General features: G+C 44.4%; 1 protein-coding gene across 1 annotated transcript in view; it reads left to right on the forward strand.

The window, feature by feature from the left end:
* tle2a (TLE family member 2, transcriptional corepressor a) overlaps positions 1-22,362 on the forward strand; it is a 38,196-nt gene that overhangs the window by 10,397 nt on the left and 5,437 nt on the right. The window contains exons 2-12 of the mRNA XM_079157292.1: positions 300-463; positions 11,300-11,363; positions 13,834-13,878; positions 16,493-16,555; positions 16,919-17,023; positions 17,552-17,756; positions 18,146-18,162; positions 19,253-19,348; positions 19,988-20,032; positions 21,106-21,267; positions 21,466-21,592. Of these exons, the coding sequence (XP_079013418.1) occupies positions 300-463; positions 11,300-11,363; positions 13,834-13,878; positions 16,493-16,555; positions 16,919-17,023; positions 17,552-17,756; positions 18,146-18,162; positions 19,253-19,348; positions 19,988-20,032; positions 21,106-21,267; positions 21,466-21,592 (1,093 nt within the window). The remainder of the gene's footprint in view (positions 1-299; positions 464-11,299; positions 11,364-13,833; positions 13,879-16,492; positions 16,556-16,918; positions 17,024-17,551; positions 17,757-18,145; positions 18,163-19,252; positions 19,349-19,987; positions 20,033-21,105; positions 21,268-21,465; positions 21,593-22,362) is intronic.

The following is a 22,362-nucleotide window of genomic DNA, read 5'->3' on the forward strand; positions in this document are numbered from 1 at the left end:
AGCCGCTCACAGTAGTCAGACGCAGACATACTGGTGTGCATGCACAGATAGGGTGCTCATGTGGATGCATGCTTCCTCTAGTTGTTTTCTAATGTTCTTTGTAAAGGCAGCTCCACTTTGAGGAAAGTGTTTGAGTGAAGCGTTTCTTTAACCATATGAAATGAGTCGTATTACACATAAACTACCGAAGCATCGGGATGTTGTCACCTTAAAAAGTCAAATGTCAAAAAATATTGAAACTATTCTGTACTATTACATCTGTTATTAAAATCCTTAAGATGGCATTCTTCTCTTCTCAGGCACCTCTGCAGCCACCCCCGGGGTCTTCGGCCTCAGTGGTGGCAGCGGCAGCAGCAGCAGCCGCGGCGGCATCGGGGGCGCCCCAGTCGCTGAAGCTAACCTACCCAGAGACTTTGGACCGCATCAAGGAGGAGTTTCAGTTCCTCCAGACCCAGTACCACAGGTGAGTGTTTGGGAGTCCAGTGATGTTTCTCTCTGTGCTACCGGGCATTTACACAAAACCGTCAGTGTTTAAGAAAATGCAAGGGGCAGCGGGTACAGATAAGATGATTAAATATGACCCAGGAAGGCAAGTTTGGGTAAAAGATCCATGGGTTTAAAGGCTTATCAGACACCATAACAGTTTATAATACTTATGACAATCGCTTTATGCTACAACTGAGAGGTATAGAAGTACCCTGTACACATCACAAAGTAATCTACCAGCAATGTACACTTGCATGTACGAATGCAGTGTTTTGCCAGATGACCTTGCATTGAGATGTGGCAAAAGTTGGGCCACGTTCAACTTTGTTTGACAGACGAAACGTTTCCTTTGCCCTCTCTGGCTCTGCTCTCGTACATGTGTACATGCACAAACCCACACTCTGAGATGATGCAAAGCTATGGGAAGTTTTGACTTAACTTTCTTGGCACAGTTTCCTGGCTCAGTGTGCTGTTTTTGTTTTTCCCTTCAAGAAAGACGTATGCATACATACAGCTAGGGTTGGTAGTCTTCTTCTTCTTCAAAAAAAAAGTCATTATATCCATACAGCAATGAATTAATCAAATGTTCCGACAAACAAATCCAGTATCTGTGGCTGTCGCAGGACGGTAGAAAGCCGGTCCAATAATTGAATTTGGCCCAAATATAATGTTTGAGCAGCCTACGTGCCTGAGCACTAACAAGCCATGTTTGCTGTTTACGTTGATAATGATATGTTTGGGTGGCTTTGAAAGGGAGGCCTGAAGGGTTTTGCAGACTTCTCTGTAGATTTGGGACTTTTAGAAGCTAGTGCTGCTAGCTACTTTTATTGGAAAATAGTATGCAACACTGCTGGGATTTTCGGTTTCTCAACATTACCAACCCTAGCTTTAAGTATGCAGGCTGCTCTTTTTGCATTACTGTATGATGTGTTGAATGTGCCCAGAATGCCTTTGAATGTGGGATTTGGGGCTGACTGTAGAGGCCAAGCCTTTTCTCTCCCCTCTCTGTTCTCGTGGCACACCTTCACAGGGCCCCCACCCTCCCACCCTCTCACCCCCCACCCTCCCACCCTCTCACCCCCCACACCCCACTCTTCTCCTCTCATCCTGCTTTGATTTAGCCAGCCAGAATATACCCTCCCTCCCTTTCTGTTCCACTTCAAACTTCTTTTGTACGGTGCCCCCGGCCAGAGCCCCTCTAACCCCCGGGGGTGCGTGTGTGTGTCCGTGTGTGTCCGTGTGTGTGTGTGTCCGTCCGTTCTGCTCGTCACAAGCTCAAAACTCAGTCAGACCAACGCTGAGCCTAGAATGCCTGAAGGTATGTAAGACTCGACCCCCGAATAGGACTGAAAGTTGGGACCTAAAATCTGAAGGGTATATTATAAGCCTTACTTGAATGATGATAAATGTACTGAAAAGTATTTTGCAATACATTAGTATTTCCTTTATCTTGTTGGCTCACTTCTAATATGTTTGTCCTGTTAGTTGAGCTTGAAGACCGTCGTTGTCATGTCCATTTATGATAATAGAATTGTGAAGGAGATAACAGTGTGTGGGTGTTTAAAAAGTTTTCTCCATAACACGAACAGCTGTCAGATTAGCTCCCACATACCTGCACTTTAGCAGCACAACACTAGAGGTGTGATGCTGACCACATCTTTATCTTGGGATCCTTTTGGATATCTGTTTGGTCATCTTGATGTACATTGAATTTTGTCTGTGTGGGAGAAAGTCTTGTGTACTCAGCGAATCAGAGGACGATCCAAGGTTATCACTCTGCGACCATTTTTTGAAAAGAAACGGGGGAAAAAAGTATTTTCAGAGCGCCCGTGAACCACCTTTTGAGCAGCAGTGACCGAGACAAATCGAGCCTTGCAGTGAACATGAGTCACTCCTGAATGTGTTGGTTGAGACGGTGTGATCATAGCGTCTTAATGCATAGACATAACACGGCCTGAGTACCAGGGGCCTCACAACACAGGAGTTTATTAATTAAGAATATACATTTTTTATTTTGTAATATTATATATTTACACATATGAACAACATTGGATCGGGGAAGTCACAGAGGTTTCAGTCCCCTAAATGGTCATGCAAACAAGCAAGACTACGACAACGACATTTTATTCTACTCCCTCACATATCTATTAGTCCATAATGACAAACATACACTGAAAATTTGGAAAAAACATACAATTGTTACTTACGCTTACCAGGAGAAAGCACTTCTGAAGGTAAGACAAAAGGCAATTTTATACTGATTCTTTGCTTGTGATGTTTGCAGGTTTTTAATTAAAAATACTAATCAGCCGTTCACACAGGTCTACTTGGCTGATAAACCTAGCTTTGTCCTGACTTATTGTTGACGTATTGTTGACGTACTGGTGACCAAAACCTCCATAGCCCCAGGGCCTACAGTAATATTAAGGTGCGCCTGGGTGTGATCGGCTCTACTGGCAGCCGTTCAACGTTACACCTCCGTGTTACAAAACACCTGGAGCGTCGCCCTCTTGCCAAGCCCCGGTACTGAGAAGCAGGATAAACAATAAATGAGTGATGAGATTAAGAACACGATTGGGAGCAAGAGCTGTCTTGCGATTCCATCGGTGTCTTCCAGATCCGATAGCGCGGCGTGCTGTTTTAGCAGGCCGGGCTCAGGTTTCCTCCAAGGCCTGCAGGCTGTTCTGACACAAATCACAGCAGGTTAATACATTGTAACCAATAGTACTGTTATTGGAACCGATTGTGAATGACGCTGTTGATGGGAATTTTTTTATCACAAGTTATGTTGTATCATAAAGCTGTTTGCCACAGAGCGTGTTTTCTGCAATAATCTAAAATGCCATTGTTTTTTTGTTGAGGGAATCAGTGCGACACTAACTTCGGGGGGTTGACATACAAAAATCCGTCATCACTGCAGCCGTCTATTGCCCAGTCCTGTGCTGATGTAGCTTTAAATGCATTTCGGTGCTTGGAGCTGAGATATGGATGCAAATGAATATATTACTTTACACAGCTTTTACTTAAGCTTTTTGTGTTGGTGTGTGTGTGTGTGTGTGTGTGTGTGTGTGTGTGAATAAAATCCTACAGGAGCCCAGTCATGCACGTCGACGTCTCTTGAGCCAGATGCTGCTTTCAGGTCATAAAACCACCATTATGTTGTAAAAGAAGGAGTGACCCTTTAACATCACAAGCAGCACCGTAAACCCACTTGACCCTTTTCGATAAGGTGTAACTCTTAAGCGTCCGTTGTACTCCCGGGACGCGTACACAGGCAGCTGTGGAAACCACTGATGTGCAGTAATTCTGTTTGCACTGTCCGCTTGGAGGACGTGTTCCACACATGCGCACCATATTGCTGAACTACCACTTGTTGCGTAGTAATTGCCGTTATGCGCATGTCCACACAGAGACTACATGTTATAGCCTCTGGTGATGAAATTTACGTCCCGCCTGACGCAAACCCTAGCGGAAAGTATTACCTCGGTTTAAGAAGCCGTGCGCTTTCCGTGTTTGGAAGCACAGATCCAATGATTCTCGATCTGATTGCATGCTCCACCTTCATGGAATCAGACCCGCTTGTACACTATTCACACACTGCATGGGAAACATGACCTGAACCCGCCCACAGAGCCAAGACACTGACATACCGACTCATTCAGGCAGACTCCCAACTCTGATGCATGTGCTTAACACACTTCCACATGTACGGGCCTCCCCAATTATCTCCACACACACAAATAGAAGTTGTCTAGAAATAGCAGGGCTTTGTTGTGTATTTTGTCTGCAGCGAAGGTGGCTGGATTCTGATAGATGTTGGATTAGACGGCAGGAAAAAGACGGAGGGAAGGGATTAGCGCTGATGAGCTGCAACTGTGTGTGCGTGTGTGTGTGTGTGTGTTTGTGGGAGGATGGGTGGGTGGCAGGGTACGTTTCTAAATTTGTGTGTCGCTTGTTGGTTTTGGTGCCATCTGTGTGTGGTTGGTATGAAGGGATGAGAGATTTCTAAGGACGCTAAATAAAGAGAAGGGTTCATTAATTATAGGGTCATTGGGGGGTCAGCTACTCTGATTTCTGGTGTGTGTGTGTGTGTGTGTGTGTGTGTGTGTGTGTGTGTGTGTGTGTGTGTGTGTGTGTGTGTGTGTGTGTGTGTGTGTGTGTGTGTGTGACCTCTAAACAGGCTGTAATCAGCAGACTGAGGGGAGATGGGAGGAGCTGCTGACACAGCTCTCATTACTGTAATTCTCTTTCTATAAACACACACATACACACAGGTTGCTGTGTGTGTGTGTGGTCTGTAGAAGTAGATAGGCTCTCCACTTGCCGCTAACATGCTGCCACTCATCACTTACGAGCCCCTCTACTCATCTCTGCCCAAATACTACCCAGCTGTAGTAAGTGCCACACACTCTGAGTGTGTTTGTCATCTTTAAAATATTTGTCTGTCACCCCATCAAATGCTACATTTTGCTAAAATAATAAGCTTAGATAGATTGGTGGCATTGGCCAAAAATATGGTTGATAGTTTGTCATTTATCAGTCAAACGTTGGCTGCTTCCAGCTAGTGATGAGCTTGAATTATTTTTCGTTTTTTTAAGTAAAAATTTCATATTTGTTTCCACTTTCTCATATGAAATGAAATGAATGAATGACTGAATGCAGCTATCACTTCAATCATGAGGATTCTTTGTGTTTTGGACAAAACAACACACTCACTGTAGACTTAAGGAATCTGTGAGCACTATTTCTGACTATTCAGATGTTTTTTTGGGACAAACGACCAATTAATTGTCTCGTTTAAAATTGACAACATGAAATGAAATGTATACTCCTAATAGAAATTGCCTGTTCACCAGAGCTTAGTAGTGTCAGATCTGCATTGATTAAAGTTCTTGAGGAGGCTATGAAGCCTGGGAGAGCCGAGTCCGTCCGAATTAAGATACATCGTGTGTGTGTAATTACATCAAATATTCAGGAAACCTCTATGTTTAACTGCCTGTCTGTCACTCACCACATTATGAAGTTATATTTGCGTTAGGGAGGGCTGAGGGGTTGTTATTTGTTTATAGTTGTGTGCAAATTTTATTTGTGGGTTGGTTTGTGCTACAACCTCTCCCTTTTTTAAATGTGTGTGTGTTGCTTACTTGCAACAGAGGTTGGCCTGCTTGTGTGTGTGTGTGTGTGTGTGTGTGTGTGTGTGTGTGTGTGTGTGTGTGTGTGTGTGTGTGTGTGTGTGTGTGTGTGTGTGTGTGTGTGTGTGTGTGTGTGTGTGTGTGTGTGTGTGTGTAGAGAGAGTAGAGACTGGGAGAGAAGCTGGAGATTTTTCCAGTGGAGCAGAGAGGTTTGGTTCATTAATAGTTAATGTGATGTAAAGTGAACAGTCGCATACCTGCAGGCTGGCGGGCTAAATGGTCCCGACACTGTAAAGGCACGGCACTGGTGCAGTCGCTACATGGCTCCCACCAGTGTGTGTGTGTTCGTGTGTGTTCTTTACTGGCTGGTAGCTCTGTATTTGTATAGCACTTGTGTCAGCGACGGTGCTTGTTTGCCAGGACGAGCAGCGGGCCCCAGACTGCAGAACAAGTTAAAGTTCTGAATTAATGGAGGCACCAGACTCGGTAGCAGCATTTCAGGATTAACGAGGATCAGAAGGTTTAGTGCTGAGTGATTTTTGCCTGGAAATGTTTCTATTTTGAAAAAGATAATGTTTATTTTGCTTTTGTGAAATGTAGCATTGAAACATTGGTCCACATTAATAGATTTGTAAATTAATTGATAACAATTTTGGTACTGATTTCAGCATCTACAATATGACGATTTGCTGTTTTGTTTTTTCTAGTTGAATATCTTTTGGGTTTGTTGACTATAAGACAAAAGCATGTCTCTTTGGGCTCTGTGAACTTTTGATGGATATCTTTCACTATTTTCTGACATTTTATAGACAATGAAAATGTAATCTAATAAAATAGATTAGCAGGTAAATAGATAATGTAGTCCGAGTAGTATTGACCAATCGCGTTCGAGCAGGCGTTGGTAAGCAGACTGTGTGGAGAGCAAGAGAGCGATACATATTCGCCGAAATGCAATCTCGGAACCCACCGGCTAACGTCTGAAGATGATCTAACTTTTTATTGGTTTAAGATTGGCTTGTAAACTGGCTGCTTGTGAAATAATCCGGTCATGCAGGTCTCTCAACTCCAGCTGCTATCTCGCATCTCAAGTTCCTAACCGGACTGTAAACAACGAGCAATGCACGGAAAAATAAGTCTTGGTCCGGATATCCGCACCAGATCCCCAGAAATATAGCCCCTCGCCCCCAAAAGCGTATCCATCGTCAGACCGATAGCCGTTGGGTTCTGAGATGGACAAAATTTATGATTTTTATTTGAGGAAATATATACGCTAAATGAAATGGATACTAGATGCAGTCAAAAGGCGTTGACTTTCAGAGCTGAACATTACAATTTTATTTAGCCCAAGCTGACATATTTGCACTTTGGACAACTGGTTAGTAAAAAACCAGCAATGTGAAGTGCCTCAGTTTATAAGACTTGTGTAACACACAAGCAAATATTCACATTTATAAAGCTATAACTCTGGCATTATGGGCAAAAAATCATATAAATAATTAATTGATTTTCAAAATTGTCGCAGATTATCAAATATGATATGTCCATCACACTCTGTGCCTAGCCCATGACTGTCATTATAAAATGTTGATATCGTTGGATATCTGTGTAAAGAGGACGGTCATTAAACCTTCATGTGGTGAAGCCAGTCGGTCCTCCACAGACAATCTTTTTAAATTGTAGAGCTGATCATTTTTCCTCAAAAGAAAAGCATCATTTTTTTGTATCCACTGGCACCGACTCATTTAATGATTCAGTTTCTGCAGCCCTGCTCACACTGATCAATGTTCTCTTCTTGAATTATAGTTATGTGAACACAGAAATTCCTTCAAATAATCAATGAGGGAATAGTGAAATTAAAAGTATTGTTAAGGAAAACAAACACTGGAAAGGAAGGAGTTGACATTTTTACAATACCCAGTAGCCTGTTTCAAACATGGAGACCAAAAAATGCAGTCTGCACATTTCTACAAAATACAGGGTCTTAATTAGATGCTTCACTGTCTGTAGAGAGTGTGTGTGTTTATTTAGCAGGTTTGTGTGGGTGTGCAAACTGTATGTGTGCGCACACGTGCGTTTTGGTTCTGTGTGCCTACATGCCTTCAATATATGCTGTAAGTATGTTGGTTTAGTGTGTACCCGCGCGCGCGCGCGCGCGCGCTTAGAGTGGTGTGTGTGCATGCGTGTGTGTGTGTGTGTGTGTGTGTTCAGTAGCAGTGCTGCACTGACAGAGCTGTCTGAAGGCTGGCAGGCTGCAGATTTGTAGCGCATTCGGCTGATCATCTTATCTCCTGTCACCGCCAGTGAAAGATTGGAGGAAGCGAGCGCACCGCGACACATACACACACACACACACACACACACGCATGCAAAGTAATATCTCCTTTTTTCTCTCTCTCTCCCTCTCTCTCTTACTCACTCACTCTGCCTTTTTCTCTGTGTTGCTGTGTCTTTCTCTCCATCCTCCAAACCCTCTCTCTTAGTAAATGGGGCTGAGCCAAAGACTAATTATTAAAGACAATCATTTCGACATGAAATACCCACTTCCTGCTCACCGCTCTCCTACTTTCTCTCTCTCTCATTTTCTTCCCCTTCTTTTATGCTCCTACAGAGTCACATAATGACACGCACACACACGCACAGTAATTTCATTCCTTGAAGTCCATTTTGTGGGGAATGGTTATTTCTTTCTGAGTGCGACCTTGGGGTCTTTCCTGTAAGCACAAGGTGTGTGTGTGTGTGTGTGTGTGTGTGTGTGTGTGTGTGTGTGTGTGTGTGTGTGTGTGTGTGTGTGTGTGTGTGTGTGTGTGTGTGTGTGTGTGTGTGTGTGTGTGTGTGTGTGTGTGTGCTATGCAACCTTGTAGTCTAGAGTGTGTGTGTGCTATGCAACCTTGTAGTCTAGAGCGCCTTGCCAAAAAAAACAGAGGACAGATTTTACGTTTTCTTTTTTCCCGGACTCGCTCTAGTAGTATTTGATGGCATGGCTGTCTGTTGCTCATTTGCTAAACAAACTGTGATGAGCCGTGGTGTTTTTGTGAATGGGGCACTCGGACCACAAACGGTCATTTTCAAGCACCTTAAAGCGAGAACAAATTCTATTCTGTAAGAGAACATGCACCCATAAACCGTAAGTTATCATTAAACATATTGCATGGAGCTAAAATGAGTTGATTGGTGGATCTACAGAAAATTATCAACAATATATTGTTTCATGTATTTTTTTGCCATTGTATGGCTTTGTTAGATCTGGAAGAGTAAAGAGAAATGAGGGAATTGAACTGCCGGGACAATTTTGATACTCAATTAATTGTTGAAGTTGTTCATCAAACAACCTTTTCTGGTTTCAGCTTCTCAAATGCGTAGACTGTATATAAGAGGCTGACGTAGTCATCGTGACGTCCTCCATTGGTTTGTGGACTGCCGTTTTGAAGCCTCGAGTTCGCCGTCACCATCTTGGAATACAGCCGTCGACATGTTTTTTTTTCTTCGTTTTTTTTTGGCAACCAATGAATTGAAGTTGCCATATTTGAAATGCGGAGGAGTGAGGTAGTGACGCCGTATACGTCTCTGGTAGTATCAGCGACCTGTCAAAAGTATACTCTACTTTATGGTCTATTTTACTCTAAACTGGACAATAATTTACGTAATGAACGTCATAATGTATAGAAGAAGACTTGAAACTAGCCATTGAGACCATAAACTCATGTTCACAATGTGTACTGAGGTAATAAATCAAGTAAGAAGAATTGTCATTTTCTCACAGATGTCCATACAATCTGACTTCTTTTTGCAACTGGAGGAGTCGCCCCCTGCTGGTCCGTAGAGACACTGCCGGTTTTAAGTCACTTTCGCATTGGCGTCACTCGGCAGAACCGGAGGTTGCCGCCTGCTCAAATGTGAAGATTTTATAGACTTATAACTAAATTTGAAGACCTACATCATCATGGGCTCTGGAAAATGTTGACTTTTCTTTTTTTTTTACATTTTCTAAGTGATAACTCTACAATAAACTGATTTAATATGAATTAATAAAAGTCCAGGCCTGACCACAGCAGGAATTCCACAACAATCACACTCCTCTCTGTGCCGATCAATAACTGTTCATATGTTATTTGTGTGCGTCTCTAGCTCTGCTTCTCCAAGCTCATCCCAAGTTTGTCGTAATGAACACACACACACACACACACACACACACACACACACACACACACACACACACACACACACACACACACACACACACACACACACAGTCGCATTAGTCTTCAGCCCAGCTGTGAGTGGCTTCTGCCGAGAGGCAATTCCACTGTAATAAAATCTATAGGGTGGGGGGGGGGGGGGGTTAATCCTCACTACCCCACTCGCCCACCACCTCCACCTCCCTCTCCCACTCCTCGCCGTACTTCTCTCTCACCTCCCTCGTCCCTCTTCCCCTCAACTGACTGGCAATGATAAATGAGTCAATTATGTGTGTGTGTGCACGCAGCGCTGGAGAAGGGGAGCGGATGGGGCCGTTATTACCTGTTGCGGCTGGGGGTAATGTTGCGGTATTAATCATATTCTAATTTTCTTCCACCGCCAAACGACTCTCTCCACCTCCCCCGACCCACCTCCAACGTCCCACCTCACCACAACCCCCCCCCCCCCCCCCTTATCCATCTATCTGCTGCTTGCAAACAAGTTGGCGTAAACTGCCGGGGGCCCAAAATATACCACCTCTGTGGGGAGGGGGAGTCGGAGGAGATGGGGTGAGAGAGTTGCAGAGTAACAAGGGAGGTGTTTGTGTGCTTGGACCTGATATACAAACACATTTAGAAATGGAAGTGTGTGTGTGTGTGTGTGATTGCAAATCCAGTCATTGGTGTTATCCAGTTTTAGAGGACACCAGAGACTAGTTTGGGTGCGGGGGAGAGACTGGCAAACACAGAGGATAGAGGGAAATATGGGACACATGGGAGAGGTGTTTTGCTGCTATCGCTTCAGAGACGTGTTTGTGTTTGTGGCTTCCACAACAGGCCTCGCTGTGGTAGCCTGACATCCTCACAGACTGAGCAGCAGACACGAGTCATGTCCTGAACAGAAGAAGAGAGAAGTGATTGTTAATACAGAAGAAAAGGCAGATTTATTACACATCCAGACAGACCTGGCACTTTTGACCCACTTAAAGCTGAAGCTTTGACTTCGGTGAAACTTGGCAGACGGTGCAGTCGAAGGTGAAAGAAGGGGGCACAGTCGGACAGACAGAGAGACAGAAGGACTGGCTGATAATTGGGGAGGGAACAAAATGAGGATGAGTGGAGGGCACGGGGATAGATTGAGGATTGTCCAGAGAGAGAGAGAGAGAGAGAGAGAGAGAGAGAGCGAGACACCTTGGATGTGCCTGCCTGCAGTCTTGGCTGAGTTTCAGGCTCCAAGCGTGACTTCGTCTATTTCTGCTCTGCACTGAGGTGATAATGGGCTGTCAGCACTCTAGCACTCCAGCCCCCCCCCCCCCCCCCCCCCCCCCCCCCCCCCCCCCACTGAGTGCAAGAGAGAAGGAGAAGAGAGGTGATGGAGAGAGTGAACGAGTAGGGAGTAATTTGTTGTCATGTTGCTAATTGCATTGTGTACTTTTACTTTGGATATGATACAAATGAAAACTCACCCCCCCCCCCCCCCCCCCCCCCCTCTTCTCTCTGTTGCAGTTTGAAACTGGAATGTGAGAAACTGGCCACAGAGAAGACGGAGATCCAGAGGCACTACGTTATGGTGAGACACACACACACACACACTGAGGCTATGTGTCTCCACAACACGTGTTGTGCCAAGTCCGCTGAATCCCTTTCATCTGCCAACAGCTGCCAAACAACACCCACCAAAACACACACACACACACACACACACACACACACACACACACTCTATAGGACTTCAGAATAAACGGCACTTGCATGGGCAGGAAATCTTGTGCTTGTTTTTGCAAGTGTTTCTTTTTCAGTCTGAGATATGTACTCTTGTGCTACACTGCTGATGTGTGTCCACATCTACGGAGAAAGGTATTGAGTTTGTAGCGCATCATAGAGTATCTAACTCCTTAGCTCTGAAAGGTGGTGTCCAATGCCTGGTCTGATCTGTTCTTTGAGGATTTATTGGTTCATGAAGACAATAATTGAGTAATTGATAGTGTGAATTGATGTTGCAGCCCTTTACTCTTCCCACTGAGCTATGCAGGCATGTAGTTGTCTCACTGCTGTGGCATTGGCTGTCACAGTCATCCCCCCCCCCACCACCACACACACACACACCTCTGTTAGAGGTAAGTGTGATCACATGGTTTGCTCTCTGACACTGCTGCTTAATTTGCCCACTCATTTGAGATATTCCTTTAAAGTTTGAAGCTCTTGCATCTCATCATGGAGGGGGGGGGGGGGGGGAGGGGGGTAGCTGGCACCGAGCAAAGACCAGGTCTCCTTTTCCTGGCTGATGATTTGGGTTTGGATGTTGCTAAGCAACAGGCGAAACTTGGCACACCAACTCCCAAGCAGCTGCCAGGAAAGGCGTCTTTTATGGTGGCACACACAGAAAGAGGAATGCTCGCACGCACACGCTGGGGAAATCGGCGCACAAAGCACATAGATACACACGTCTACACAGTTGCATGCTTGTGCTACAAACATGCACACCTGCGCACACACACACACACACACAAACACACAAACACATGCGCGTGCTAACTGCCAGAAAAGATGTCTGGAGAGAGAGGACCCCTGCCATCTCCTCTCCCATCCTGCCAGCCTGTTTTGGCTGCCTGGCTGCCAATCTCCTCTCTCCACAACCAGCCACGCTGAAAAGCAAATGTCAGCCTGTCACTTTGGAGGCATCTGACTTTAAAATGCTCTCCTTTTTTGTCCATCTCTGAAGGTAGAGAGAGAGAGAGAGAGCGAGAGACCCGCTCTCTCTCTCTCTCTCTCTCTCTCTCTCTGTGGCATTCATCTCCTCCTGCACTTGTACTTTTGGGTGAAAGCCAGGGTCAAATAGCTCACATTAGACGTGATTATTGCAATATTCTGTCACCTTCCTCTGCCCGCCGACAATTTCCCTGCCTCGCTTCAGATTTCTGGCTTCCGTAACGTGCCTCAGGGTCATTTAAGTGCCATTGACTTTCAGCAGAGTCGAGGTGAAATTAGTGGCATTGTGCTGTTAGGGACATATGTGCACTTCAGAGTGCACGTGCGACGGCTGGCATCGTCTGAAGCTAGGAGCCGAGAAAAGATTTTGTGGGGGTTCTGGGCTCGTACTGTTGAATTTTATCTGTATAACAACACCGACTGAATTGCCAATTTGTCTAAGTATAACATCACACATAAGATAAGGTGGAAATGAGATGTTTTGAGCTCGTCATGGTCCCGTACTCGTTTATAGCACGGCTGACAGCTGCTCATTTGCGATCGTCATTGTCATTTTTGTTATTTCGGTACTCTGAAGACGTCTACGTTTTTAAAAGCAGTTCACAAACGTAGTTCCGTTTCTAAAGAAAGACAAAATAATGTCTGAAAACAGCTGGTTACTGCAGTTTTTTTGGAAAACTTTAATCAAATAGGAGTAAATTATGTATTTGTTGGGGACTACTTTCAACCATGGATTAACACACATTTTGTGTGCCAGTGAGTGTTTACGCCAACATGTCTGATTGTGGGATTGACTGCAGGATTAATTCATTGTTGTTTTGAGGCTTTTCGTGGGATTTGTTTCCGATAAGAAAAATATAAAATATCCCCAGATCTTTTCTGTGTTCTCTTCTGTTCTTATTATTTGTATCACTGGATCTGCTTTAGCTGCTGACATACAAATATGCATCCAGTTGAAAAATAATGTGCCGTAAACCTGTCATTTTTGGGAGTCGTCGGGTGGTGCAGTGATTTTGACTTTTAAGATTTCCATTTTATTTAGAAGACAGCTTTTCCAGACGCTGTCGTAACTTATGTTTAATGTACAGTATGTATCGAGTTTGGGTTTAATAATGCATTGCCTTGCTTTGTTTTTATTCCCATAAAGTCTGCATTCCTCATTCAGTCGTTCAAAATGATGATCCTCATTCCTATATCCACGTGGGAGATATTCATTGTAAAATAAAAAAGAAAACTCTTTCTATGTACTCCACACATAAAAGTTAGTGCGGATCAGTCAACTCGTATTCTTTATGATCAGGAATGTTAACTGATGTTCTCCTTTGTTTCAGTATTATGAGATGTCCTACGGCCTTAACATTGAAATGCACAAACAGGTGAGTGAGCTCCGGGTTTCTCTCTCTGTACGTCTCTGACCGCATTTCTGTTCTCCCTCCTGCCCTCATTCTCCGAACGCTTTGCATTATTCTCTAGGATTTGTATCACTGCCTCCATTCTTTTGCCCCCAATCAACTCTACTCTAAGTAATTAATATTTTTCATAGTCTGTCTCTGTCTCTGTCTCTCTCTGTCTCTCTCTCTCTCTCTCTCTCTCTGTCTCTGTCTCTCTCTGTCTCTCTACCACTGTAATGTCAATCCTCTCACTGATGGACCTATATAGCGCCGTTATGCTGTGGCGGCGTTAATAGGATCCACAAACAGAATTCATTTCTCCACCTCAGACAGACAGACGAGAATACTCTGCCCTTCCCCGAGCCTCAAAAACAGCCTCCCCTCTCACCCGTCATAAATCCCTGTCTGTTACTGCCTCATCCATCCATCCATCCCTCACCACTCCTGCCCTGCTACTTCATCCTCTATCCCTCTTTTCTCCTTTTCCTTCAATCGCTGTGTCACTTTGTCTTTTTTAATGCTCCTCTCTCTTAATCTCCATTTCTTCACCATCCCTGTCTCTGTCCCCCTTCCTTCCCATTGATTTCTCTTTCTCTCTTTATCGCTCTCTTTTTTCTTTTTTTCTTTGCACACACCCTCCCTCCACCTCTGTCTCATCACAGACATACAGTCCATGCTGAATTTCACTTTAAATCAGGTCACTGCCTTCCTGCCGTCTACTTTCTTTTTTTTTTCTCTCTCTCTCTCTCTCTCTCTCTCTCTCTCTCTCTCTCTCTCTCTCTCTCTCTCTCTCTCTCTCTCTCTCTCTCTCACTCCGTTCATTTCACCATCTCAATCGCTTCGCTTTTGTCAAAAGCGCCACTCCATCCCCTCACCCCACCCCCCAATCTCGATTTTCCTCCCCTGCCTTCCTTCTGTTTCTTCTTTCTCTATCTATTTCTCCTCTCCCTCCCACATCCTTCGTTCCTTGGCTGTCATTTCCTCAAACCAATCTGCCCTTTTCCTCCTCCTCCTCTTCTTCCTCCGCCTCCTCTTTTCATTTCCCCTATCCCTTTTTTTTGTCCTCCCCTCTTTATCCTCTCTCTCGATTGCTCATGTTCTCTCTCTCGACCCCCCCCCCCCCCCCTTCCTCTCTCCCTCCCCCCCTATCTCTCTCCCTCCCTCTCTCTCCTGAAGATGTCATTTAGTAGTTGGAGTTCTCTAACAAGAAATCATTGTGTCTCCCTTGGGGTGGGGGGTGATGGATTCAGAGGATGGAGGGAATGGGGGAGGGGAGAAGGGTGGGGGTGGGGGTGGGGGTGGGGGGGGGGGGGGGCACGCTGCTTGGCTGAAAAATGGAGAGTGGAGGGAGGGAGAGATGTGTGCAAGCAAGAGGAATAAGAGAGCATGAGAGAGCGAGAAAAAGGAGGGGGTGGAAGTTCAGTCCGGCATCAATAAATCACTTAAGAGAGAGAATGAGATGGGGAGTGTGTGTGTGTGTGTGTGTGTGTGTGTGTGGGGGGGGGGGGGGGAGAAAGAGAGAATGTGTGTACACTCAAATTCTCACATGTGCTAGTACACACACACACACACACAGTCATGCCGAGTCTAGCTGTCAACAAGAAAAACAGCCTGCGGCCATAATGATGTTGTCATGATCTCTGCATGCATATCATTACTAGCCCTAACGGCCTGCCGCTAAACGTGTGTGCGTGTTGGACATCGCAGCGTTTGTAACTCTGATTACTGCACTAATACTGGGAAGGGTAGAAATGTAACAAGGGATGGATGGAAACGGCAACAAATGGAGTGTGATGGAAAGAAAGATGGAAAGGAGTAGAGAGTGATGGAAAGAGAGATGAGGAAGGGGAGGGAGGGAGGAAGAGTTTGCTGTGGGCTGTGTGGTAGAGCAGATCGAGACAGACACACACCCACAGCAAGAATCACTGACCCCCAGCAGGAAACACACACACTCAAGCATGCAAAATGCAGACGCACATACACACAGACAAACAGACATGCAAGGGCACATGAGAAACACGTGCACACACACAAGAAACACACTCACACAATGAGGAAAGATGGTGAATCTTGCATCTTTTCTCCTTCTCACACATACACACACACACACACACACACACACACACACACACACACACACACACACACACACACACACACACACACACACACACTGTGTGGGCTGGCTGAGGCCGCAGCAGATGCTGTCCATGAATATTTTAGCCAATCTCCCTGGCAGAGTTTCCATTTGCATGGACCAAATGTAAGCAGCTGAAATATTTACCACACTGGCCCTGGGAGAAGCAGGCCACAGCCACTGTGTGTGTGTGTGTGTGTGTGTGTGTGTGTGTGTGTGTGTGTGTGTGTGTGTGTGTGTGTGTGTGTGTGTGTGTGTGTGTGTGTGTGTGTGTGTGTGTGTGTGTGTGTGTGTGTGTGTGTGTGTGTGTGTGTGTGTGTGTGTGTGTGTGTGTGTGTGTGTGTAACCTTTAGAGCGTGTGTTTTCTTTTTGTTCAAGCTCCGTCTTGGCTTTGCGAATGTTTGTGTGTATGTGTGTGTTTATTCATCAAAGCAACAGTATCTATTTTTTTCCCCTTTTCAGACGGAGATTGCCAAGCGGTTGAACGTGATCTGTGCTCAGCTCATTCCATTCCTGTCACAGGAGGTGGGACACACACACACACACACACACACTGTACTGCATTCAGCCCTGTGTCTCTCTCCTGTCTGTCAGCAGCCCACGCACACGGCGTGCACATGCGGACACACAATAACTAATAACTCACACATACAGAGCTGCAGAAGGACAAAACTTCAAAGCACATTCCTCGATCGCCAAATGGTTGCATGCGCTCACATGATTCACACAGAGAGAGAAAAAAATCTGTATTTCAAAAATGCTGTTTTTTCACACTCAACTCATTAATATTGATTCAGTTTACTGAGAAAAAAAGACATCTGAATTTTGAGTAGGAGTATTTCATTCTGAATCCACCTGTTCTAAATTACCTCTTGGTTTGTTCCACAGCACCAACAACAGGTGGTCCAGGCCATGGAGCGCGCCAAACAGGTGACCATGGGGGAGCTAAATGCTTCGATAGGGGTACGTGGGCTCCCCCCTCTGCCTCATAGCGTGTGTACCATATCCTCCCATTTATTTATTTTTCCTTCTTTTACTTTTATTGAGGCAAACATCCATTTGCCCACTCTAAATCATACAGATTAAATTCATAAAGATGGATGACTATTAAATATATATTTTTTTATTTTATTTTACTCAGGTGGCCTTAGCAGCTACCTGAACATCAATGACGGGTCCTATCCAATGTCCCAAATGATGTTCATGATAATCGTATGCAAATATGATTGATAAAGAATTAAAACTGCCATTAAATAATATTTCAGTTTTAGTTATTTTTTTCATCTTATTTCCCATCACGCTGATCAGGCTACAAGGCTTGCCCTGATAAAGAGCCACTACCTCGACCTCAGCATTTGTCCCCCTGTACACATCGCAGCACTTAGTTCCCTCTCTTTTCTTCTTCCACTCTTGATCACTTCCCGTTGAACCACTTCTTCCATTGCCTGTAAGTTACACAAATCTCTCTTTCTTCTGTCTCCTCTCTCTTCGCCTTTCTTCTTCTATTCTTCCTCTCTGCAGCAGCAGCTTCAGGCCCAGCACCTCTCCCAGCATGCCCAGGGTTTCCCACACCCATCGGGACTGTCCCACCCCGGCCTGGCGCTCGGCGGAGGGTCCGGCCTGCTGGCCTTGACCGGGGCTCTGGGGGCCCAGTTGGCCGCTAAGGATGAGAGAGCTCACCTCGAGGCAGCAGCCGCAGCCGCTGCAGCTGCAGAGCACCACAGAGGTACACTTTAAATTGATGCATGCTCACTTTTTTTCTTCTTCTTTGTTTGTGTTCCTCAAAGCACATAGTGTAAAACTCTAGATGAGTTTAGGGCTGGGACTGGAGTTGGATTGCATTCTTAGGAATGAAAGCGTCTCATATGTGGGGGTAGAGTAAACACTGAAGCTTGGCTTGATGGATCTTGATGATTGGCTTTGCTTTGGACTTTTGGCAGGGCACAAGAGTGTTGCTGATAATAACACTCCTCTAGGATTTTTTCCCACTGAGTCATCAGTGACGTAAAGTGGAAAGTGATAATGTTGCAATTGTGTGTTTGTCTCCCTGTCTGCATTTGCTGTCCACTGGCCTGGTACCTGGATGTGTTTGGCGCTTTTGCTTGGAATGAACAGACCGTGAAGCGGGACCAGTGAGTACAAATGACTACACAATCACTTGCATCAAATACACTCACACTCGTCCACCCGTTTGTTAAGCAATCTCTGATATTGTAGGCAAATTCAGTGTTTACATGGTTATCCTCATCACTAAAAGTTTGCATTCAAAGGCTATAAAAACTATAGAAAAGTCCAAATAAGAAGTTGAAATATGGATATTATAATATTAGGCTTAACACAAAAATAAGTATAAGACCTTGATATTGTATTTAACATTCCATCAAGAAAAGTTTAATGTGTCAAAATAATAGTAATAATTTTTTACGGAAGGAACTATCTAAAGTTATTATATATAAAACAGGAATCATCCATAAGAAGAACTCCATTTAACCCAAGTAGATATTTTTTTCATCATGCATGTATTTATTCCATAAATGTTATGGTACTCTTGTCTGTTGACACATTTTAATTATTTAGCGTGCTGTATTGTCACTATAGTTATCACTTAATCATCTTAGATGGTTCTTTCCAGGAAACTTCTTGGAAACATTACAGAAATCAAACCTTCCCTTTTGGGATATTTTGGGTTTATTTTGCAGTTCATTGATTTTACAAAAAAAGCTTTTAACGAGTAATACGTAAACATGAATACATACACAATACATTTAGCTTTCTTTAGCTTCCGTGCACTGATGCTCAACCCTTGCAACAATTTAGATCTCAACATTGTATCAATACCACTATAAAGTTGTGACAAAACTAGTTTAGGAAACTGTGCATGAGTGCCAAAATGCACTCAGACGTCTCCACAGCCTTTTCTACTGCCTTAAAGAAAGAATTTAAGCATTCCCTTTCTTCCTCTCACTCCTACAGTGAGCCGGCCGATCGATGTGGGCTGATATGCCTTCACATTCATCTCCGCAGCCTATGAGCCTGACATGATTTATGCAGTCCCTCTCACCTCATTATCACCCTCTTCCTCCCTCCCTGCCCTCACTCCTTTTTTCCCCCACTCCTTCCTTTCGTCCTTCCTTCTCCTCTTTTTGCCCTCTTACCCCCCTTTCTCTTTGCCTCACTGTCTTGCTCTCTTTTTTTTCCTCCCCCCCCTCTCTACCTCTGCAGAGCTCTCTGTCCAATGGGGATAAGGGTCGCCCAGCAGACTACCTCAGTAATGGCAAGAAGAGGAAAGCTGATGAGAAGGAGTTCATGACCGACTATGTGAGGCACTTTCATAAAACTGTTAAATGTTTAAATAACTGGAGGAAAGTTTCACCCAACTTTGCCAGTCCTCGCCAGATAACACCAGTGGTGTCTGTACTGTGGACTTTGGAGGCCTGCTCTCTTTTTTTTTTAGACAGTAATTGAAATATGCCATCACTGTGTGTGTCTATTAGTGTTTTTTGTGGGAAAGCAGAAACATTAAGGTCTGTGTGGGATTATTTTATTGTGCGATAAATGAATCTCCAGTAGTTATTCTATTATCAGTATGAAGTATTAAAAAAACAGAAGTGCCTCAGTGGATTTCACCTTTTAAAGTTACACATCTAGAATTAATTAATTACGTTTTTCACTGTCCATTGCATTATCTTCCAACCGTCTAAGGCAATAAAGTGTTCAGATGAGATTTTTAACAAAGTTTAACATATCAAAACTCTTGAGACAAAATATTTCATAAAACATTTTCAAATGCATTACACACACACACACACACACACACACACACACACACACACACACACACACACGCACCTCTGTTTGCATATGACTTTGTTTGCTGTATTTTTCTGCATGTGATCTACATACATCAGACAGCGGAGCAGGAATATCTAATCTCACTTCCTCTCTCTTCTCTCACAGGGCAGCGATGCGGATAAGAGTGATGATAATTTGGTGGTGGATGAGGTTAGTAGGCGGCCGGCGGCCTCTATTGGCCTCACTTCACCGCTTTCATCTGCATACATCATGTAAACACACCCAGCAGGACCATCTGAATAATGATAATGACGACAATAACCCCCCCTCGTCCTCCTCCACCTCTGCCTGCCCTTGTTTTACAACATACAACCATGAAGTACAAACGCATATGCAATTCGTGCTCTCTTCTACTTTTATGTACAATTCTGTAGTTATGGTTTTATGAATGAGTGACACTAAGTGAAGGTTGTAAGATGATGGAAAGTAAAGTTTGTTTCTTTGTATAGAATAACCAAAAGACCGTTTTTCTTTAAACTGTTATCTTTGACTTCCAAATGAAGTGTCCATTGTTCATGAGATGACAGTAACTGAGACTATACCCACTTCCCGAAAGCTTTTACATTGTTGGGTGGGTCTCGTTCGGAAACTCATCTGGTGCCAGGAAGTGATTTCCTTTTTATGTTCGTTGAAGAACAATCGTTGGCACAAGCAGCTAATGGATAGGTTCACAGTTTTTCAGGTCTGTTTTAAAACAACCGTTCGTTGCCCATATGAACACGGAAACAGATTTTTCTCGCTGTTGGCGTTCCTCCTGCTGTGCATACGGACCATTAATGTGCTTCCAATGGAAGTGATGGTGGACAAAATACACAGTCTTTGAGTCTGGGCAAAAGTGTACAATAAAGCTTTTATGAGGCAGACCGAGTTAGACAAATCAAGTGGATATCTTCCTAAGTTAGTGTTTTTAGTATGAAATCATTTCTTTGTTTTTCCAAATCACTTGATTTGATTTTAGTCAGACTTCTGAAGCCCCATATTAACTTCAGATACATTTTGGAATATATTTGTATCGATTTATTTTTGAAGCACATTGGGAAGTGTTTTTGTATTGAAGAGGAATGATAAGAGCAAGTAAAAACAATTTCAATATTCATATGGGCCCCTGTGAACCTATCCTACAAAACCAGCAGGTTGACTACATCAATGAATGAATAACTCACCTTTACTTATTATTTTTGTCTTGTGGAATGAAGTTTCATATGTCTTGTTTTTAAATTCAGGACCCGTCGTCCCCCCGCAGTGTGCAGTCTTACTCGTCCAGGGAGAACGGCCTGGACAAGATGCCGCCCTCCCGTAAGGAGGGCCCCCCGCAGGCCAGCCCCGCCTCCCTCGCCTCCTCAAGCAGCGCAGCCTCCCCATCTCGTGGCAAAGAGCCTCCACAGGTAGACCTACACATCTCTGTTTATTTGTCCACACAAAGACTTAAAAAGGGTTTTTGAATGATTTCTATTGTATTACTGTCACATGAACACATGTTTTGAACTCTCACTCTATTCTGCCCATGTGTCATTTTAAAGCGATTTTTATTTTCCGTCGTCTTTATCTACTAACACTTTTCTTTTTATTCTCTGCTCTCCCAGAGGGAGAAGTCCAGTACTCCAGGTATGAAGCCAGGGACCCCCATGTCTCAAGAGTCCAACACCCCGGGACCCAGCGGACCTCCACAGTTCAGACCTGTCCCTGGCAAGCCTGGTGTCGATCCCCTCGGTAAGAACATCCCACGAGCTTGCTTTTGTTCCCCTGAAGAACACGTCTTCTGTACTTCATCGTTAAAGGGGAGCAGACGTCAGAAAAGACCGAAGTTAATGTGAAGTGAAAGTGTAAAGCTTGTCTAAATCGTTGAAAAGACTCCAGAGACCAAAACACAAATGTCTCCCTCCCTCCCCTCAGGGACACTTTCACTGCACACAGCATCAATTAAAAATATGAATCCGCCTCTGCAGAGAGGATTTTTTTCAACCTGTACTTGCTTTGTTACATGTAGTGATTCTATCAGCATTGGGCAGCACTAGTTGGTATGGGTGTCAGCCTGCTCCCCACCACCCACCACCATCTGGACTTAATAAGCAGCTGTGGGCAAAAATATTCAGCGCCCCTCACTTTTTATATGGAAAGATTAGGAGAGGTGATGGACTGTGACTGTGAGCTGCTTCGTAATGAGCCTCCATCTATTCCACGGTTTCTCTTTCTCTTTTTTTCCCCTCACATCACCTGTTAGCCCACACACACACACACACACACACACACACCATTATGCATGCATATGTACAGGCTCGTAGATGCAGTTACATGCACAGATCGAGGATGTAGAGGACGTTTATGTGAGCACACACACACTTGCACATAAAGTCTCGCTGCAAGAAAGCACGACGTCCAGCAGGGGGCAGTAGTGATCTAGTGCTGTTTTTAGGAATGTTTTCCTGCGTTTTGTATGGCAGGCGGCAGCTTGTTCACAGCCTGTCAGTCACAGCTGTCTC

This window comes from Pholis gunnellus (assembly GCF_910591455.1).
Source record: "Pholis gunnellus genome assembly, chromosome: 4".
Lineage (NCBI taxonomy): Eukaryota > Metazoa > Chordata > Actinopteri > Perciformes > Pholidae > Pholis > Pholis gunnellus.